The following is a 21,497-nucleotide window of genomic DNA, read 5'->3' as shown; positions in this document are numbered from 1 at the left end:
CTGCATACATTTTTCTCAATATCAGAAGATATTTCTATAATACGCCTGTGAACTGTATTGTTGGACAAAGGAATCTTGCTTATTTTCATTGCTGCTTCATTTCCTAGCATTGTCATGATCACCTAAAGTATGATCTTTCATATTTTTTGCTATCAGTTCTGAGACTTGATAAGAAGTGATTTGAGCTTTATCAGAAATAGTCATTATACTTTTAAAAGAATTTGCTGCTTTTGTTTGCTGTTCAGACAATCTCTTGAAAAAACTTACAGATTTATCTTGTAAATTAGAGTGTATAGTTTTAAAATGTTTACTCAATTTACTAGGAAGCAATGATTCATTTGCCATTTTACAGCCACATACTAAACATAGCGGCAAAGGATGATCTTCAATTCCGGTCCAAGTGAAACCAAAGCTTAAATAACTTTCATTATATTTGCGAGTAGGCCGCGATTTTGCTTTCTTACTTGCACTTAACTTTTGCTCACTTCCAGAATCTGATTCTTCAATATCATGCTTCTTTTTGAGAAATCTATCCATTTTATTTGGGTGTATTTATCTGAAAATAAGTAATATGCACATAACATCCACTTCCAACACTTTTAAAATAAGTAATTTTAAAAATATACACAACAAGAATAAACCATATTCTTGTTCTCTTTGCAAGAAAAACCGCTGTTAATTAACATAATGATGATGTGTTGACAAAAAGAGCGGTATATCCGTAATGAAAAGGTATAATAGAGTAACTATATTTATTTTTATATCTGGACACATATTTCTCTGGAATACCACAGGGTGCACCCGGAAATCTTCTAGGGTGCGCCCTTTGAGAACCACTGGTCTAGAACATAGCCAAACCATACAATTCTCTATAAATGATAGAATGTTAAGGATTTGAAACAGGTTTTGTAGTTCATCATTATGTCTTGGCTTATGCAGGCTAGTATTTTGATGCTCTAAAAATTAAGATGATTAAGATGGGCTAAAAATATCTCAGTACTTTTCTTTCAAATGTAAATAAGTTTTCTGTTATTAGCTTTTGTTGTTGATCTTTTGCAGCCATAGACTAATATTGGTGTAAATATCTTAAATTGAGCTTTTCTCTGGAATTCCTTGATAATATTCTGTATTTTAGAAGCTGTAGGATTTCAAAAATATCCAATATTGGCCCTCTTATTTCTCTCCTACATTTCTTGATTCATATTATTATAGTTGTTGACTGTTATGTATTTAAGATTATCCACTTGTTGAAAAATATAATTATCATCTATCAAGTTGGGTTGTTCTTGAAATGCACACATATTTATTCTTTTCCTGATGATGACACTCACAGGATTACTTGCTTTAATTAAATTAGATGTAGTTTGTATATCATCCTGACAAGCCTCTAGGATAATGATGTCATCTGCATAATCCAATAGGATGTTCATCCCATTCATTTCCATTCTCCGTAATTCATTCAGGTCTCCAGTGACTTTTTCCAATGCTAGGTTGAACAGAGTTGGTGATATAAATGATAAGCATCAAACAGACATCCAGAAATATTGATATAAATATAGTTTATCATAATACTGGTTTGAAATAAATTAAAGATCCCAAGAAATCATCATCATCATTAACAACCATGGGCTCAATGCCGATAGGTGTCTGATGTCATCTTGATATGACTTCCATTGAATTCTGTTTTGTGCAAGATGACTTAGTTTGTGTACAGAGCTTCCACAGCATTTGATTATGTCATCTGCTCATTCTTTGTTTGGTCCTCCTATTTTGTTCTTTCCTTCAATCATCCCAAACAGCAGCATTTTTAATTTCTTCTCATCGTTCATTTTATATATGTGGCCAAATAGAAAGTTTCCTTTTGATTATTTTCTGGATTAGGTTTTCTTTTGGTTGTATTCGACTATATATCTCCTAGTTGTTCACTTTCTGGTCTAGCTTATTCTCAAGATCTTTCTGTAGCACTTCCTCTCGAATGCTAATATCCTCCTTTCAGATTCTCTCAGGAGTGCCCAGGCCTCACATCCACAGAGCATGCTGCTGAAGATAGGTTTCCACAATATGCAGTGTAGTATTTATCTTTATAGATTGGCTTTTCCATATTTTGTCCATTTCTTTTAAGATATTAGAATAGCCAGAGCTGTTGCTCTGGCTGTTCTAATTTTTACCTCTTTTTTGGGGTCCAAGTCATGCATCATGTGGCATCCAAGATATGTGAAGTGTTCCACATTTTCTAGTTGAAATCCTTCTATGGTAACTTTATTCAGTAACTCCTGTTGTCCGAATATCATTGTTTTAGTTTTTTCAAAATTGATATTTAGCCCATATCTTTTTCCTTCTGCATATAGTGTTTGCAGTGTCTGTTCCAGCCTTGCTACGTGTTCTTCAATCAGAACGATGTCATCTGCAACGCAGAGGTAGTTTATTCTCTTACCATTTATTGAACTGCCTTTACCTTCTTCTTTAATCTTATCTAGTGTTCTTCCCAGATGTGTGATGAAGATGATTGGTGATATTGGGTCCCCTTATTTTTAAGATACTTCACAAGCAAACAAAGTTTGCACGTGAAGTATCTTCACGACTGGGCCACTTGTATATAGAGGCTGATGACTTCACATCACTTGACTTAATATCCCATAATGCTAACCTACAGTGTAATTGGTGTATCCGGTGTACCCATAATGTTAACAATGTATGCAAAACAATGTCTTATAATGCAAACCTACATCAGACCATATTATTGGTTTAAAAGTTTTACATATGGTAAGATGCGGTATCATTTGCCATGCAACCTACACAATTTTCATATCATATGTTCCACTATAGAATATTGTTCTGTTTTATTATTATTATTATTTTGTAGGTTTCCATGACCTGGCTGTCTGTTTTTTTTTTTTGTATAACTAAGATCTGAATGTTATTACCTGTGTGTTGAGGCTTAGGTGCTGTGAGGACATTTTATTGGAGGTTTAATGGAATATTATCAGCACTCGGAAAGGATTAAAACTAATTTTAATGCTTCCAATATTTCGTTTCAGTCACTGAGACATCTTCTTCAGGGATTACAAAAACTTTGTAACATCATACTCAAATACAATATAATATTAAGTGAAACATGTGGGTGACCCTAAAGTCCTATCTATGTCCCATCTTGGTCCTATCTTAATTCCACCAAAGATCAGCTCCCTCCTTTCTCAGTGCCTGGAGTATATAGAGTACCCTGTTCCTGCAAGCTGGCTTACTTCGGATAGACAGGCAGATCAGCAACCATCCGTTTAGAAGAACACAAAATCATACATCTGCAATCACGACTTTGGTCAATCTGGCCTTGTTGGCCATGTTTTAGATACAACCCATAGGATCTCCTGGAGAAAAATCGCCATGCTCCATCATAGGGGGGGGGGGGGGGCTATTTTTAGAATCTGTAGCAGCACTCAGAAATCAACCGAATTGAAACAAATATGGTTGCATAAAACTTCCCAAAATTTGGGAAACATTAATTATCAGAGATCCACATTACATCCTAGGCCACCTACTAACTCCCATAGAGGGCGCACCACCTAGATAGGACTTTAGAGTCACCCACGTGTTTCACTTAGTATTGTATTGTATTTGAGTGTGTTGTTACAAAAGTTTGTTGTAATCCTTGAAGAAATATTGGAAACATTAAAATTAGTTTTAATCCTTTCCCAGTGCTGATAATATTGGAAACATTAAAATTAGTTTTAATCCTTTCCCAGTGCTGATAATATTCCATTAAACCTCTAATATAATGTTATTACATGATGCATCAATCAATAACACATTAAAGAGACCCAGATTTAAACAGAGTTTTTATATTCCATGTTCTAGTTCGAAGTCCATTAGTTAATTTAATTTGTAACATGATACTAGTGCATGGTTTTTTTTTAGCTTAGACGGGTAGTCAGACTGTCATAACAATACTAAACCTGGAGAACCAGGGTGGAAAGGCAGATTGCAAAGATAATATCAGCTATTGGAATGTGATGTGAGATAGGTTGAAGAGATATACTCAATATCATTGGTATATATGGAGAGAGATGGTATGAGTGAGACAAACTGTTGAAAGGTACTTTTGAGAGGTACTTATTGTTGAGAAACTGTTGAGAGGTACTTATTAGCAGCTTGTCTCTTGATATAACAAGATTTTCTACAGGACACAGAGAAAGAAGGATATGGAACTTTGCCCTAAAAGTTGTGCAAAGGAGTAAGAATAATTGTTTATTTATTTATTATTATTTGTTTGGAGGGTGGTGAGCACATGATTTGCTTTGCCTAATATTTCAGTAAATAACTGTGCAGACCATGAATGATTTTAACATGTAGCCTGATTGATTTTGTTGGACAGACCTCCTGGGATGTATCTTGACTCCTTAAAGGTCCAATGATGATAACAATTTCTGGTTTTATATGTACACTTAAAATAATAATTCAGAATTTTGAAAAAAGTTTTAAATAACTTTTCAGTAGTAATTTTGTGCATTGTTTATGAATAATAAATGATGCACAAACCATATACACCATATTAGTGTTCTAAAGTTAACTTTGAGCTTTTAGGAAGGAATGTAGTTGTAGAATAATTGTTTTTAAAATTTCATACTTTGTTATATTCTCTCCAAATTTTGGAACCCTGTAGATTGTCACTGTGTTACTGGCTGATGTAATCAGAGTAAACATTCACAAATACTATCTTTCAGACAGAATCAAAGGCTTCACAATTGGGAAAAGTGAGATTATCACTGATTGGGGTGCTCTTAGATTGAAAAAGATCTGAATTCGATTCTTGCCGTGATGGGAAGAATCTTAATGGGGGCTTTTTCAGTTGAAGGTGAGTTAGCCAACCCCATATGGAGATAGCAGGGTTTTTTCTTCCAGAAACTTAGGTTTTTCATTTTGCATACAGGCGAATTGGCCAAGAGAACATACAAAATTTATAGACAAAAAAAAATACTATTGGTGGTGCTGGTAGATGGTTGTGTGTAGTTGGAAGATTAAGTAGAGGAGACGATGATTTGTATATACTGCAGTAGAGTGTCTTCCCATGATGAGTCCTTGGACTCCTTGGAGGTGTCATGTAATAATAGTTTCTGTCAGCAAGTTGGTATTTTGAATATTAGAGATAACAGTGGACATATTGAAGTTGAAACGAGCTTAAATTGACCATGTAGAGATGAATCTGGATGGTTTCATTTGGTTTGCACAAATTATTTTTTTTCATATAATCTTGTATTTAGATTCTCATATTCCTGATAAAAGCTGTTGACAAAGATGAAAATGAATAGTATTATTGTACTGCTGATATTCATATCTAAGATTATTTCAACATCTGTGACAAGATATGAACATTTGATATCTTGTCGTAGATGTTGAAATGTTGATATAATCTTAGATATGAATATCATAATTATTTAATATTTAACATAATTTAATAAATGATGCATAATTTATCATATGTATTTTTTTTTTTTTTAAATATATTTAAAATCATAAGAGAATCATTTGATCATAAAAGGCTTAAGCTTCAGTTTCTTTGGATTGGATTTATTATGGTATTATTTTCAACTTTTATACTGTACATGTTTATTTTAGTTCTTAAGTTATGCTTACAAATTTTTAATAATGTACAGTATATTTCTGATTGTTCTCAAGTTTTTTTAGTGGATGAAAGATTTCCTGTCTTTTACAGCTTTTGTGGTATGATTTTTGGAGGAAAAATAATCATACAACAATCATACCTTGAATTAAAAAAAAAAAAAAACCTCTTGCAACTTTTCTGACAAAGGCTTGAGTATTTATCTTCTCTTTTTATTTATTACTCACTCTACTTATAAAACTTGTTTGTTAAGACCTGACTAGTTTCAAACAAGGTTAGGAGGTGTTCTCTTTAACCTTTTTTTTTTTTTTTTTTAAACTATATGTAATGAATTGTTAACTCCTAAATCACATTTATTTAACTCCTAAAACAAGAAGGTGGAGAGATGAACTGGAACAAATTGCAGGAGTGAGATGGATGGGAGAAGCAGAAAACCGAGTGATCTGGAAAATCATGGGGGAGACCTTCGTCCAGCAGTGGACAGAACCAGAAGGTTGAAGAAGAGAAATTGCATAACATTCAATGTTTATTATTTTAATATATTATGTTGACAATTGAAATGTCAACTCCTAAATCATGCACATAAACATTTAATGTTATAGTGGTGATGCTATGATAATGCTAAAAAAGATTCAAGACTGGAAAGTTATTTCTTTATTGTGATTTCTCAATCCAGCATTAAAAAAATAAAATAGATGGACCAATTTTGCTACTTGAGATCAAGATAATTTTTGCCTTCTGTACACTCATGCAGCATTAATTGAATTCCTTCAATTTGTGTTCAGTTGAGTTATTAATCCTGATTCCCCTGCTTCATTGAATGGTTTTCCTTCTTTTGATGATAGGCTAATTATGAGATTTTTAAATTAAATTTTAAATTAAAAACTGTTTTAATAATATTTTGACTTAGCCTGCCCACAGATATGAATGCACCTTGAATATACAATCTATCATGGTGGGAGTGACAAAAAATATTCACAAACATAGATTTTAAACAAATGTTAATCTTTGTTATACCTGTTTAATAACAAGTATAAGATTTATGGGGCTATGATATCTGAAAAAAAATTTCTTATGTTCTTTACAGTTCTTTTTACAGAAATAGTGCTGACAACTTACTCTACAAGTATTATATGTCACGTGGATATTAGACCCAGAATTATTGAATCCTTTTGGCTCTTTATTTTAGTAATTACAAGTATATTAATAATACTAGGATGGGCTTAACTGGAGATATACAACTGTTTGCATATGATGCAAAACTGCGGAGATTGATAAGGAATCAAGCAGATGTGGCCTTACATGAAGATTTGAATTTTAGATTGAGTGCGCAAGTGTGTGGAAAATTATGTAAGGTTATGAAATTTGTTAGACAATGATAGAATGCAAAGTATACATTTGTGGGGAAATTTTGAAGGTGGTAGAGGAGATGAGAAATCTTGTATCTGTTGTGTGGGATAAAATAAAATAATAAAAATAAAAATCTGGGAAGTGTGGTGGACAAGTATCTGAAATGCAGAGGTCATATTGCACAAGTTGTGAAGTCGTCAGATTATGGCAATGATGCATAGATCAGGTCTCAAATGGATTATTGTGCACAGGTTTGGTCATCTGATTTTTGTGGGGATGAGAATATATTAGAAAGGGAAGAAGATTAAGGTGATAACTGGTCTTTGTGATATGAGATAGATTGAGGGGGGATGCAATTTGCAAAGCTTTATTACTAGGAGGAGAAGAGGGGATATGATTGAGATGTTTAAGTTGGTGAAGAATTGTTTCTGGGTTAATGTAAAAAAAAAATCATATAATGGGAGAAGGGATAGAACATGAGCCATCCTTGGAAACTCTAAGGAGGCTGTGAGCAACCACTCTCCATGCAAGGAGCAGGCTCTTTGCATGGAGAGTGGTTGACGAGTGAAATGCATTGCTTGATGCTTGTGGTGAATGTGGATATATTGAATCAGTTTAAAGTTTGGTTTGATGGGCTTTATGTGTAACGGTGTATTCTTCCCATGATGAATCTTTTGACTCCAGTTAGGTCTGGTGTTAATAAGTTAAAATAAGCAGAAAGATAAATTATGAAATGTTTGGTGATTCATGGATGAATTGTATTATTATCAAGAGACCTCCAGGGAGTCTGGGATGCATTGAGGGAGGCTACATATCATCTGTGCCAGCTGTCATACCCCTTTCTTGAATTCATTCGCTCACCATCTCCAAAGGTAGTCTGTTCTAATAATGCACCACTCTGAGAGAAAAATCAAGCTCTTCCTCTCCCTTCTTGGCTGCATTGATTCTCTACTTGATTGGATGTTTTTTCTTCACTTTCCATAAAATGAAAAAAATCCCATCTACTGGTATCCGTATGATCTTTCAGAAGTTTGTTGCCTTTTGTATTATTCTGCTGTGTAAGCAAAACATAACAATAACCATAAATAAAATAAAGATATGTATTACCAGACATTTCATAAGTGTGTTGAAAATATGAAAATTGGGACAGTTTAGAATTAAAAAAAAAAAAAAAAAAATTGTACATGACTCCTCTTTTCTAAAGGCAATCACATGTTCATTAGAAGCATAATAAGTATTTCTGGTCTAGATTATCAATTCAAGTGCCAAAAAAGTATCATGGTAGAGGAAGTGTTGTAGTATTATATTGTCAGGATGTCTAATGGGTACTTGTTGGTGGTAAAGTTAAAGAGAGGAAATAGTCTACTCTGACACTCAGTGATCAGCAAGAGAACACCATTACTGTACTTCCTTTCTGTTTAACTTTTAACTGGTATACAGTTGTATATTGCTGTGTTAAAATTTATCTTGACCAGAAGTCCTCAGGTTGTTTTTCTTTGGAATTTTTTAGTCTCCTCCTGAGCCTTTTATTATAATTTGTTATGTAGCTCATTATTTCTATTTCTGTAAATAGATTTCATATATATGGAATACTTGAAATCAAGAGGGATTTACACTAAGTGCTGTATAGTGTATGGCTGACCACTCATTGCAAGAATGATTGGTCAAAAGTTGACCTGCTGTAACTCAAGTACTATCAGTTGGTTACTTTTATTTCATAGTGATTTTCAACAGGACATAACCAATAAATTAAAGATACCAAGAAATTATATATTTGTTTAATCCTTTATCCAAGTGTAAGCAAACAAAGTTTGGGGCAACTCGTGGTATAGGAGGTATGACTTCACATCACTTGCCTTGGGAAGGGTCACTATCCAGACCAGTTTAAACTTTTATTGAGGTCTCATAGTGGGAGCCAGACCTAGAGGTGATACCAAGGTTGAAGTAATGCAGTTATTTCTTGGTATCTTTAATTTATAGTATGTTAAAACTTTCAACAACTATCTCTAATCCAGAGTATTATAATAATAAGGTGTGACACCTTTTGGCAACTCGTATATAAAAATGACTTCTGCATTACTTCAACCTTGGTATCACCTCTGGGTGTGGCTCCCACTGATAAGACCTCAATAAAGGTCGAAACCGGTCTGGGTGTTGACCTTTTCCATAATGCACATTATACATGTCTGTAAGGAGATGTGCTTTGCATTATGGGATACTAAGGCAAGCGATGTGAAGTCATACCTCCTTTACCACGAGTTGCCCCAGTCCTGAAAATACTTTACGTGCAAACTGTTTGCTTACACTTGGATAAAGGATTAAACCAAGTACAGGTGACTCTCGTATAACGCAATACTTATACAATGTGGTTTCGATATAACACAGTCTACAAACTCTAGTAACCCTTTATCTTTTCATATATTTTTCACCGAGCGACTTAAAAATCAAATTTTATCTTCGTTAAATTTGTGTCTACCCGTGCATGTAGTTATAAGCAGTGAATTTATATGAAGGGAAATACTCTTTAGCATACATACACTTTTTTTTTTTGTGTGTGTAGCATCAATTGTTTACCGTATAAAGTGTTTATTATTGCACATGTAGTTTTAAGTAGTGAATTTATATTAGTGGAAATACCCTTTAGCTCGCATGTACATCAGTTGTTTACCGTATCAAATGTTTATTATTGAAATTTGTCTTCTAAAATGAAGAGTTTTCTGCCAGGAAAGTGCATTAAAAATCATAAGTGTGTTCATCTCAAGCTGAGTACTTTATTTTCTGGTGAGTTACATAATTAATATGTAATGCTTTTTTTATGTAAAATTTTTTTTTATAGTAATGGCCATTAAAACTGCAACAAAAGGGGAAAAAACAATATTTAAAAGAAAATTCATTTCTCTTGAAGAAAAAATTAAATCTTGAATCGCTTGGAAAATGGAGAAAAGGCTTTGCAAGGGCTTTGAATTTAAATGAATTAACAATTCGAACAATCAAACAAAATGAACATAAAATCCGAGAAAGTGTTATTGCTGGGTACACTTTCTCGGATAATTTCTGGGTAATTATCAACGGTAAGTGCAAAGTGCTAATAGAAAAAATGGAGAAATCTCTAATGATATGGATAGAAGATTGCACTTAAAAGAAAATTCCTTTGGAAGGAAATCTTATTAAACAAAAAGCTGTCAAAGTTTATAAACATTTAAAAGAACTTGATCAAGATTCTTCAGAAGAAAGCTCTCAGCATGAATTTTGTGCCAGTAAGGGTTGGTTTGAAAACTTTAAAAAGCAGTTTTCTTTGCATAATCTTAAAATCCAGGGAGAATCAGCATCAGCAGATGTAGTAGAAGTTGCCCAGAAATATCCAGGAGAACTTTTAAAAATCATTGAAGAAGGTGTTTATAGTGCAGACCAGGTGTTCAATGCGAATGAATCTGGGTTATATTGGAAAAAAATGCCAAAACGCACCTATATTTCAAAAAATGAAAGATTAGCTCCTGGATTCAAAGTTTCCAAAGATAGAGTTACTTTGCTATTTTGTAGTAATGTATCAGGTGATTACATGACAAAACCAGGGTTTATTAACCGATCCTCAAATCCTCGTGCTATGAAAGGGCTTGACAAATCCACCCTACCCGATTATTGGCAGGCCAACAAAAAGGCATGGGTTACAGCTACATGTTTGAAAATTGGTTTTTCAAGTGTTTTGTATCCGATGTAGAAAGTTACACAAAGAAAAAAAAAATCGACTTCAAAATTCTACCAATTTTAGATAACACACCAGGCCAGTCAACAAATTTAAGGCATCCGAATATTAAAATAATGTTTTTGTCGCCTGATACTACTTCACGTATTCAACTACTCGACCAAGGAATAATATCAACATTTAAGTCATATTATATTTGTCGAACATTCCAATTAATTTTGAAAAAAATTGAATCTAATCCAAACATGACACTGCCTCAAGCATGGAAAGAGTTTTCAATATTGAATTGTGTGAAAATTATTTCCCTGTCCATTAAGGAATTTCAATCCTCTACACTGAATGCTTGCTGGGGAAAAAAAATATTGAAGCCATTCTGGAACAAAATTTCATACCTCCAGTGGATGCCAAGCTAAGTTGTATAATAAACATTGCACACATTTTTAGTGGAGAGGACTTTTGATATGGTTGAAAATGAAATCAGTGAATTAATTGATAGGGAAACTGATTTAAATGAAGAGGAACTGGTACAATTAATAAATGACATGGAACCAAATAGCAGGGAAAGTTCTTCTGAAGATTCTGATTGTGATAAATTCGTTTAAAGAAATTAGCAGAAGGATTGGACTTAGCAAGAAAGTTAGGAAGTTATTTTACGGATAATGATCCCTCAGTGGAGCGCTCTGGAAAATTCACAAGACAACTGGATATTTGTTTAGCTCCATATTATGAACTTAATAATAAAAAATTGCAGCATAGTGGTAAGCAAGGTCTTATTACTGACTTCTTGATAACTGAACCAGCCGAAGTATGCAATGAGAATTATAGAAATGATGTCCAAGAGATTTCAAGTGATGACGAGGTCCGGTCACTCGCAAATAAAGAACATCTACAAAATGTCATTTTTGAAGGCAGTGATGACGATTAAAATATGCACTTTATTTTATTTTGCCTAAACATTTATGCAATATGTGCAATGAAGTTTATGCACAATTTTTTAATTTTTATAATTTTATGCTATGTATTTGTTACCTGAATTAAATAAAAATATGTTTTTGTTGGATATGTTGTTGTTTATATAATTAAAAAAGAAATGATTTTGGAACATAACCCTACGTTTTCTATATGATCTGAGTCTCGCATAACGCGATTTATATAACTTGGCATTGTTATATATGGAGCCTAACATCTGCATTATATGAGGGTTACCTATATATAATTTCTTGGTATCGTTAATTTATAGTATAACCACTTGGTTATACTATAAATTAAATTAAAATTAATTAAATTAAATTCAATCAAGGACATAACCAACCAAATCTTTTCTGCTCCTCTGCATATATCTGTATAGATCACACTGTTTCTTACATTGTTGAAGGTTTTCAGAGAAGTTCATTCTGTAATGGAACTAAAACAAGGAGGGGAAGATTTTGGTGTGAGGATACTCAGCATTCACCATCAGGTTGCGATCTTCAAATGATTTTGACCAAATTTTGAATATGGTTTTGCATTGTTTATGCTTCCCTGAGAATTTCAGCTGCATTAGACCAATACTGAAAGGGCTGTAAGGGTGTATATTTTTCACAGACACTTCTATAGTAGCATATTTCAGATGGTTTTGAAAGAATGCAACATTTGGAACATAGCTCTTTCTGATTTGCTTTGGTTCTCCATAAGCATTGAAAGAGTTAAGCCCATTCAGTCAAAAGTGAAGTGGGAGGATGCTGTGGAAGTTTGTCATTTTTGCAGATAGCGGTACAGTTTTCATTGTTGCACTATTTTTGATTAATTTAGAGTATAGTTTGTTGCTCGAACTCTCTTGAGAATTTCAGTACTATTGGAATCATGTGGAAGGCAGAGTTGTAAAGGAGAGAAAAGAAAGTAAAATATCATAGACATTGCTACAGGTTCATCATTCTTGTGATTTTTGTATGTTGTTTGTAGACTATTTTATCCACTTCATATAAAAATAATATCTCATAAAAAAAAAAGTCTCAACTACTTGACTTATTGCATGTTGACTGCAATTTAAAAAGTAAATGTCCAGTTGACATGATTGCTTTAATTATAGTGTGTTTAAATCTCATCTCATCTTCCTTTTACCCTCTTTTACCTTGCGGTGTCGAGGGTGTGTGTTTAAATTCCATCTTAAATTCAAGCAACAACAAGCTAAAGTCAATTAAATAGCCATTTCTAAATTACACTCAACTTTCTACTTTCTCTTGGTATTTAGCTCACTTTTGGCTTATGAGATATTTTTAAATACAACTGAGTGAATATTTAATATGCTATATTCTAGAACGTTTATCATAATAGTAACATTTATAGATATATTTAAAGTTGTTATCCATGAATATTGTTAAACTTTTTATATATATATATATATATATATATATATATATATATATATGAGAACTTCACCCCACGATTGTAGACCTGTCTTACATCATACTATGGCATGCTGAGAGTTAAGTAATCCAGAAACCAAACATGAAACTTTTTTCAAGCCATTTCAGTCTCCAATAAACAGGTTAGTTTATAAACTAAAAAAAATAAACAGCTTAAACAAGCTTTGACATATAGTGCTCTCATTGCATGTCTTCTGAATATCATATAATTGACTGTCTGCTTCCACTCCTAACTTGGAAAACAATGTTTTTACTAGGATGTTTAAGGAATCTTGTTAAGTGATTGGTTCACATGATACTTTCAACAGAAACCAGTGCCTTATACTTCATAACATTTTGAAATCCTCTTAAGTCATTTGTGTAATTTAACAAGGCCTCTGTTATGCTGATAACCATCTATAGACTTTACTCAACAATATAAATGCCGTGTATGATGTAGCTAATGACAAGCATAACTAGTTACTTTATTATCAATTGCATTCATTTTTTTTTTTTTAAACCATGGTTGTTAAAGTCTTTAGTTCTTGTATATTATCTAATGCTTCCCTGCTAATTGATGGTGAAACATGTTTGTTTAATTTTCTAATAAATCTGTGAGCTTTACTGATCATTATTTATTTTTTTAACTTTATTCCTTATAGTTATAATGTTGCATCACTATTTCAATTATAAGATTGTTAATGCCAAAAGCTTACCCCCCTCCCCCATGTCATAATTTTGGTTTAAAATTTAATATTGGTTAATTTCTTTTGTTTGACTGAAGTATTTGACAGGACATGCCCTGTCAAATTTGATACTTTAAATGCAATTACAAATAATAATAATAAAAACTAAAATCCTTTGAAAATAGCCTAAAAACACCTAAAAATATAGTTTCTAATTCTCCTCCACAGCTGCATTATAGTGTAGAATGTCCTCTGAGAAATTCAACCTGACTGATCGTATTAAAATTGAAGGGGAGGTGGCAGGAATTCCTTTGCAAATATCTTTATAGACAGATTGCATCATTCAACTTATTTTGACTAAATTTGGAAAATAGTTTTTAACTGATATTTATGCTTCCCTGAGAATTTTACTTAGCCTCGGGAAAAAATGAGGCAGGTTAGTGTTGCTTGTCAGATTTTATCCCGATTTGGAATATAATTACTTCTATTAAAAGTCATCAGAAAAATTGAGCCTAATCATAGTAAGATGAAGTGTGGGTGGTCAAGATATTTTTCTACAAAAGCCCCAACATCATGTAATGCCTGTTTTAGCTAAATTTGGAGTATAGTTTTTTTTTTTTTTTTATCTTGTTCTGCTGAGAATGGGTGTAAGTTGCATTTTTGGCTTTGACAAAAATTAGGAACATAGCTTTTTTTACTTTGCAATTAAAATGCCTTTTGAGAAATCAATGTAAAGGAGGTTCCAAGACATGTAGTGAAATTATAGACCATTCAGTATCTCAGGAATAATGTTAAGGTATTGGAAAGATTGGTTACTTACATAATTCAGAATGGGTGTATAGGAATATGATAATTCTTTGAGGGAATACCATGACTTTGAGATGGGCAATTAACTTCTAGGAAATTAGTAATTTGCTTATTCACTATAGTAAAAAGACATTTGAGTTGGAGAAATTACTAACCATGCTCTTCCTTAGCCTCATCATTCCCTTTGGTACATAAGGCTGAGATGCATCTTCTCTGGTTAGCCCTGTCTATTGACACTAATGATATTGCTAGGTAAAGACATTTGACAGGATTTTTTTTTTTAATGATTCCCCCCCTCTCCTCCCTACCACACACACACACACACATGTGAAAGATCATAAGACCTATAATATAGCAGTACCATATGTAGGTAAGTGATTAAATAGAAAGAGGTATCTATCAATATGTTTCTTAGAGTTGGATATTGTACTCAACAATATTGTTAGATTTATGGTGATTAATTAAATCTTATTAAATCCTTGTTGTCTGCTGCGCCATTGTAAAATCTACGATATTATACTATTCAAAGCTTATCTTCAAAATTTTACTTTACTTTAACTTTATATAGTCATATTTCCGAGTATATAATCCGTTGCTTGATTTAATCTTAACCTTCAATCCTCTCACTCAACTTAATTCCCCCTTTGTCTCAAGGCTGCAAATATTATTGTTCACATGTACAAAACCTTTAGATCTAAGAACTTGCCTCTGGCTGGAGTCAATCTCTTTGTCTGAACAACTGGCGTTTTTCTAAATTGAATTTTGGAAATTTATTTGATTTCTAGCTGCACCACCAAAATTCGTGGATAGGAGATGAATACCCTTCCAAAGAAAAACACGGAACCCTTCTCTCTTACTTAATACTAAATCTAGCAACAAAAAACTTCTATACTACAGTCGTGGTAAACTATCCTCCTAGATCTTACAGGTTCTATTTTTATGAGCAGTGCATTGGTAAGTAGGAATCAGGCAAATTATTTAAACAAGAAAACAATTTATTCATAATCAAAGAAAGTACAAATGGGTTAATACTAAAATTACAAGTTAATTCTCTGGCTCTATACTTCAATAGCAACTCATGAATACAAATAGAATTAATCTTCTTAAGCAAACAATTCTTGTAAAACAAGATGTCTTTGATATTTCTTTAGTTAACACATAATCACGCACATAGCAATTCTTCCATTCTAAATAAAAGCAGGCTTAGCTAATAACAACAATATTAAGCACATATCATTTCACCTTCAAGTATGCTAAGTTTTCTCTCATACAACTGAACAAGATAATTCAAAGATTAGCTTAATGCCTATAGTCCTCAATTATTAATGCAAAGAAAACTTCAGACAAATCACCGTCACAATTCTGTCTCTAGTAAAAGCAACATAAATAACCTTACTTTGAAATAGTAGTCTAGTTCCACTCTCATAGATTCTTGAATTCTCTTTCCTCTGATACTTTCCTCTTGGCTGCGCACATGGGTACCTTTTCTGGGTTTTGTGAGATCTCTTCTTACTATTACGAACGTCAGGAACTTGGTGGCATGAAAATTCGGTAACTGCTTTCTTCAAACACAACTCAGATTAGTTGTCTCGCACCTCTGGCATCTATCAGCTGGAATGCAAGACTCCGACCTTCAATCGGGGTAGCTTTCCTGAACCTCGATCCAAAACAGAACGAAGACGAACTTATTCTGCCTCAAACATCTAAAATGGCCTCTCCTTCTGCGTTGCCTTCCACCTGAAGACGATTAGCAAAACTCCTTTGCAACTCTATAACCTCTGACCTCCTTAGTAACCCTCGTAGCTTACAACTTAACTGCATAACTTGCCTCACCGTAACCCTCTCATGACTGCGTCGGTGTAACCCGTCGTGTCTCAGCAACTCCATTTTTATCTGGCTCACTTGACCTTGGGTTCTGCTACGTTTTAATCCCTTGGGTATTTCATGGATCTGCACCCGTGACCTTTTCCCGTCGTTGCATTAAGGTGGGAAACCCCTGTACATATTTGACTTTTGCGATTGTAATTGCCCCAGGTCATAAGTTAACAAGATGATCTGTCTGGAACTTTCTTTTGACATAAATTATTTCACATTTAACTTTCTTTGTTCTTTTACTAAATTTTGGCAGTTACACTATTTAACAATTCACAGAAATTTATTTCTATATTACTAAACATAACAAATTTTGCTGATTAATCACAAGTATATTGTATAGAATTTCATTTTCCAGTAAAATTGGTATATATGGCATTTTTGTATAAAAATCCTTTTATACATGATTTTACAACATGGAGAGAAATTGTTCCAAGAACAGTGGTGGATGAAATGAAGGAAGATGATGAAAAGTTTGTTCTCTATGTTTGTAGTTGGACATTGCATGGGTATTGGCCAATGGCTGCTCTAAATCTTACACAATTAGGAGGAATGGTAGTAACCAGTTCAGAGCATTTCCTATAGAAAAGGCATAGTGTAGAAACAGAGCATCTATGGGGAAAGTGATTGAAGGGAGTCTTTCAAAGAGAGGGTTATCTGTCAAGCAGATTGCCCTCTTCTGTATATCATCAAGAACTGCTAGGAAGGTTTTGGGATATTGTGTTGAATCCTATTATGTAAATTGGAGCAAATAAAGATGTACATGAGGCTGTTAACATGCATAAAAGGGTGGCAGACAGATATGCTGTGTCACAGTGTTGTATTTGCACTGCTACTGTTAAATTAGTATATTGGGAATGATATGGAGGGGGAGAATTTGCAGTTTGCTGAGCGAGGAAAACTTGCAGGATCTCTCTTCATCATAGATTAACTTCAAGATAATTGAAATAGACTGGCAAGTTAGACAGAGGATAATATTATAATATTGTTTTCCATTGCAGTGCGGAAAAGTGTAAGGGTATGAACCTTATGTAAGGTTATGGCAAAGTGTAAGGTTATAAGGATAAAAAAAAGACCACATGCTGTGTATTATATAGTTAGAGCTGAACTCAAATTGATTAGGTTATGGATTTGAACTGATGGTTAACAGTGATGTTGACAATGATATAGCTCAAAAAATCACTTTGATGTTAAGAAACATATGCAGGGACCAAAAAAAAATCACTCTTTAAAAGGTTTTGGTACAGGTGGTGACTTGAGTTTCATGGAGATGGTTATAAAGAGGATCCTGAGGCAAAAGACCAAAATACTGACTGGTCTGTGAATGCCATGAGGAGAGACAAAGGCTAGTTTGCCCATCCTCATAGGGGATATGATAAAACATAGGTTACTAAAAGAGATTTATAACATCGACGCTGAAGAAATTTTTCAATACATGACAGGATAGGAGAAAACATAGGATCATCTGTAGAAATTTTGTAATAGTATAGTAAGGACATTAGATTCTTTGCTTGAAAAGTGGTGTGTGTGGAAGAGGATGTCATGAGTCATCAGTGAACGAGTTTAAAGAGAGGTGCGATAGGCAGTATGTGAATGGTAGTTAGTGTGGGCCTCTTGCGATGAGCATTCAAACCCCACAGATGCCTGTGTAATAATATCTTGCAAAGAAAAAATCAGACATGAGATATTTTTTTAAAAAGAAAACATTTGCAAAATTCTGCAAATATTTATTGAAATGTTTTTTTCCCACAGGTATTGATTTCAAAATCAAAACAATAGAATTAGGAGGAAAAAGAATAAAGTTGCAAGTGTGGTAAGTATTTGAAACCAGTTTCCTATATATATTATATAGACCTATGTATTCTTCATGGTATTCTTCCATTAATGTCATCACAGTTAGAGTTATCATAAACAACCATGCATTACTTTCTTTTGAAAGTTAATGGTACCATTATAAAAATTACTTTATTTTAAATCCAAATAAATTATTAAAAATTAAAGACAAATTCCTTGAATATCATTTCCAAAAAAAAGATTTTTTTTCTTTTTTACTCCCGCCCGTTAAAGGCTTCTATAAATACCTATAGTACATTCGTACTGTGGGTGGGTTAAAGAATTTTTTATATTTTCTATTGATTTTATGTATTTTTGTGTTGCTTTATTTTTTTTTTTTTTACCAGATCGAAAGCCACTTCAGGCCTCCATTATGTGCATCCCATCCAAGTACATTTTGTACCATAGGTGGTGCAAAATGTACTTTCCACTTCATACTTATAACCTGGATGGTGGTCTCACCATCCTGCTTATAGAAATATGGTGGTTTTTGCAGCAAAATTCATTCGCCACCTAACGACATTCAAAAACATCCATGCCACAGTGGGATTTGAACTCATGACTTGTTGATTGAAGAGTATTTGTTATCCCATTATCTACTTAGGCTATCATATATATGAAGCAAATGAATGAAACAGTTATTTATTTTTTAATAAGCTGTACTGCCTGTGTGCCAAGTTTAAGTATTTCAAGCTCTTTACTTCATTTAACAGTTTGATTAGACTTTTCTTATCATTAAGCATTTTATCAGGTTCATAAAAACCTTGGACCAGTTTATTCTTTTCTAAAAAAGCATTAAGAACTGGTACATATACAAGGCATGTTCAAAAAGAGACTGAACTTTTGCTATAAAGACATTATTGCTCATTTTACATTTTAAGCACCGTCCCCTTCAAAGTAGTCCCCTCTACTCGCGATACATTGTTCCCAATGTTTGTTCCATTGTTGGAATGTTTCCTAGAATGCATTTTCTGTGATGGTGTGCAGTTCTCTTATCGCATTTTCATGAATCTCCTTTTTGGTTTGGAAACGACATCCTTTCAAAGTGGTTTTAAGTTTGGGAAACAGGAAAAAGTCTGCTGGGGCTAAGTCTGAAGAATAGGGTGGATGGGGCACAACAGATGTCTGATGTTTTGCCATATTACTGTGGACAAGGAGCGACACATGACCTGGCGCATTGTTGTGGTGCAACATCCAAGTCTGGTTTTCCCACAATTCAGGTCTCTTCTTGCGCACAGCATCCCTCAAATGCACTAAAACTTCATGGTACAACTTTTTGTTCACCATCTGAACACATGGTACAATGGACAATGCCTTTCCAATCAAAAAACACAGCCAACATCACCTTGATCTTTGACTGACTCATCCATGCTTTTTTTGGTGCACAAGCTGTTCGTTGGATTAGTGACAAAGTGACAGTGAAAGAGCTTGTATGCTTGGTTAAGCAATTGAAACGTCTAAAATTTTTACTAAGTTTGCAGCAAAATTTCACACACAAATGTTGCTCTTCAAGCTCTTTTCTTTGTCAATTTGTTTCAATTCGATGAACAGCTTGTGCATGTGCTTACTTCAGTGGATGTAACTCGACGACTAATGCACATAGCAGAACGGGGCATATGGCATTTGTTATTAAAGCCTGTTGCTAGGTGTGCTCAGTAGCCTCAGCATGCTCTCTGTGCTAGTTGATGTGCTATTTAAAAAGTTCGGTCTTTTTTTAAACAAGCCTCATATTTTACTGATGGTTTGCTTATTTTACTAGTGAAATGAGTATTAATAGTATTTTATCTGAGTTTGAGATATCAGAGAATGGCTGATAGAAAATTTTACATTTAAATCCAAGTCTCAATTGCAGCTGCATAAGCAGGAGAATAAGTAATGAATATTTGGTGTCCACTCATAGTCTATCTTGACTCTCCATTAAGAATAATAACAAGAATAAAAAGTTTTTTTTGTTGCTGATACATATCTTAAAAAATACCTCCATGACAGTATTTTCATGGATGCTGTTCTACTGAAATGTCCACCATTGTTCCTAAACTTTCTTCCAGACCCATCAAAATTCAGAAGCTATCAATTGGCTCAACTATACATAGTTGAGCTTCATGTATCAAACCAACTTATCTTTTGTTATTTCATTTACTCTTTTTCTTTGCAATGATCTTCCTTATGCTGTTTTTCCCAAAGACTATGACTTCCAGCTTTAACAGGAAACACTTTAAAATATCCTATCTCCTATTTTTATTTGGCTGCAATTCATGTGCTATCATTAGCAGTACCCTCACCTCCCCATCCTATCTTTCCTGAAAATACTAAACCCTTCATATTCTAAAAATGCTGAAAATACTAAACCCTACTATTAGCCAAGTTTCACTAATGTCTAGATGAGGTTGCACTAACCAATGCCAAATACTCCTCTCTCTCATTCCTGATACTTCTGGTGTTAGTATACAGAAACTGCAGCATCCCCTTTAGGTCCCCAACTACTTTTACTTCCCGAATTAACTACCCTATTCAATATTTTTGCTTGAAAGACTAGATTCTGCACTTGTTTTCCATTCTCACATTCACTCACTCGCCTCATGGGTGCCTTCACACATATTCACTTGCATCCATCTAATTGCTTAAGTTTTTGTGAATTTGCTCTTCAGTATACTCAGTAAACAACTCTCTCTCTCTCTCGACACCTAACACCAAAATCATTTAGATGCAGTTTACCAGCATTATACAAATCCTTCTTTCCATCTAACTCAGACCACAAGTCCATAAACTCTACATCATTCCTTCAGCACAACTTGTGTATTGATTCGTTTGCTATCATTGGTCTCTTTAATTTGTCTCTATCATAGCTTGGTAGGAAACAAACTTTACCTTCTCACTCTTCATTTTTGCTTTGTCCAATTACTCCTTCACATCATTAGTGCCAACCAAGATAGTTCTTTCATTTTACCTTTTTGCATTTGGATGGTATGGCTAATATCATTAGTTTTTTTTTCACCAGGGAAACATAACATTATTTTATTATACTTTTGTTAAGTACTCTTCTGATCATAGTCTCCATACATAATTTTCTCCTCACCTTGTTTTTTTTTTTGTTTGTCCACCTGATCTCAGTTCTTACCTTGTACTACCACCTACTTCTTTTTTTTTCTCAGTGCTGTTAATCTTTTGCTGCTGCTGCAACTTTTTTGATTTTGTGCTTTGTCAGAATAACAACGAAGCATACTATTTCATTATTTCATCATTATTTT

The 21,497-nt window shown here is 33.6% G+C and overlaps 1 protein-coding gene across 1 annotated transcript in view; it reads left to right on the top strand.

Moving 5' to 3' along the window:
• Rab10 (RAS oncogene family member Rab10) overlaps positions 1–21,497 on the top strand; it is a 132,145-nt gene that overhangs the window by 14,978 nt on the left and 95,670 nt on the right. Inside the window, exon 2 of the mRNA XM_090410534.1 lies at positions 18,169–18,229. Coding sequence (XP_090266660.1) covers positions 18,169–18,229 — 61 coding nt within the window. The remainder of the gene's footprint in view (positions 1–18,168; positions 18,230–21,497) is intronic.

This window comes from Typopeltis vanoorti, chromosome 20 (assembly GCF_054136105.1).
Source record: "Typopeltis vanoorti isolate ZY-2024b chromosome 20, IOZ_Tvanoo_1.0, whole genome shotgun sequence".
NCBI classification, from domain to species: Eukaryota; Metazoa; Arthropoda; class Arachnida; order Uropygi; family Thelyphonidae; genus Typopeltis; species Typopeltis vanoorti.
This window is presented reverse-complemented; position numbering and strand designations above follow the sequence as displayed.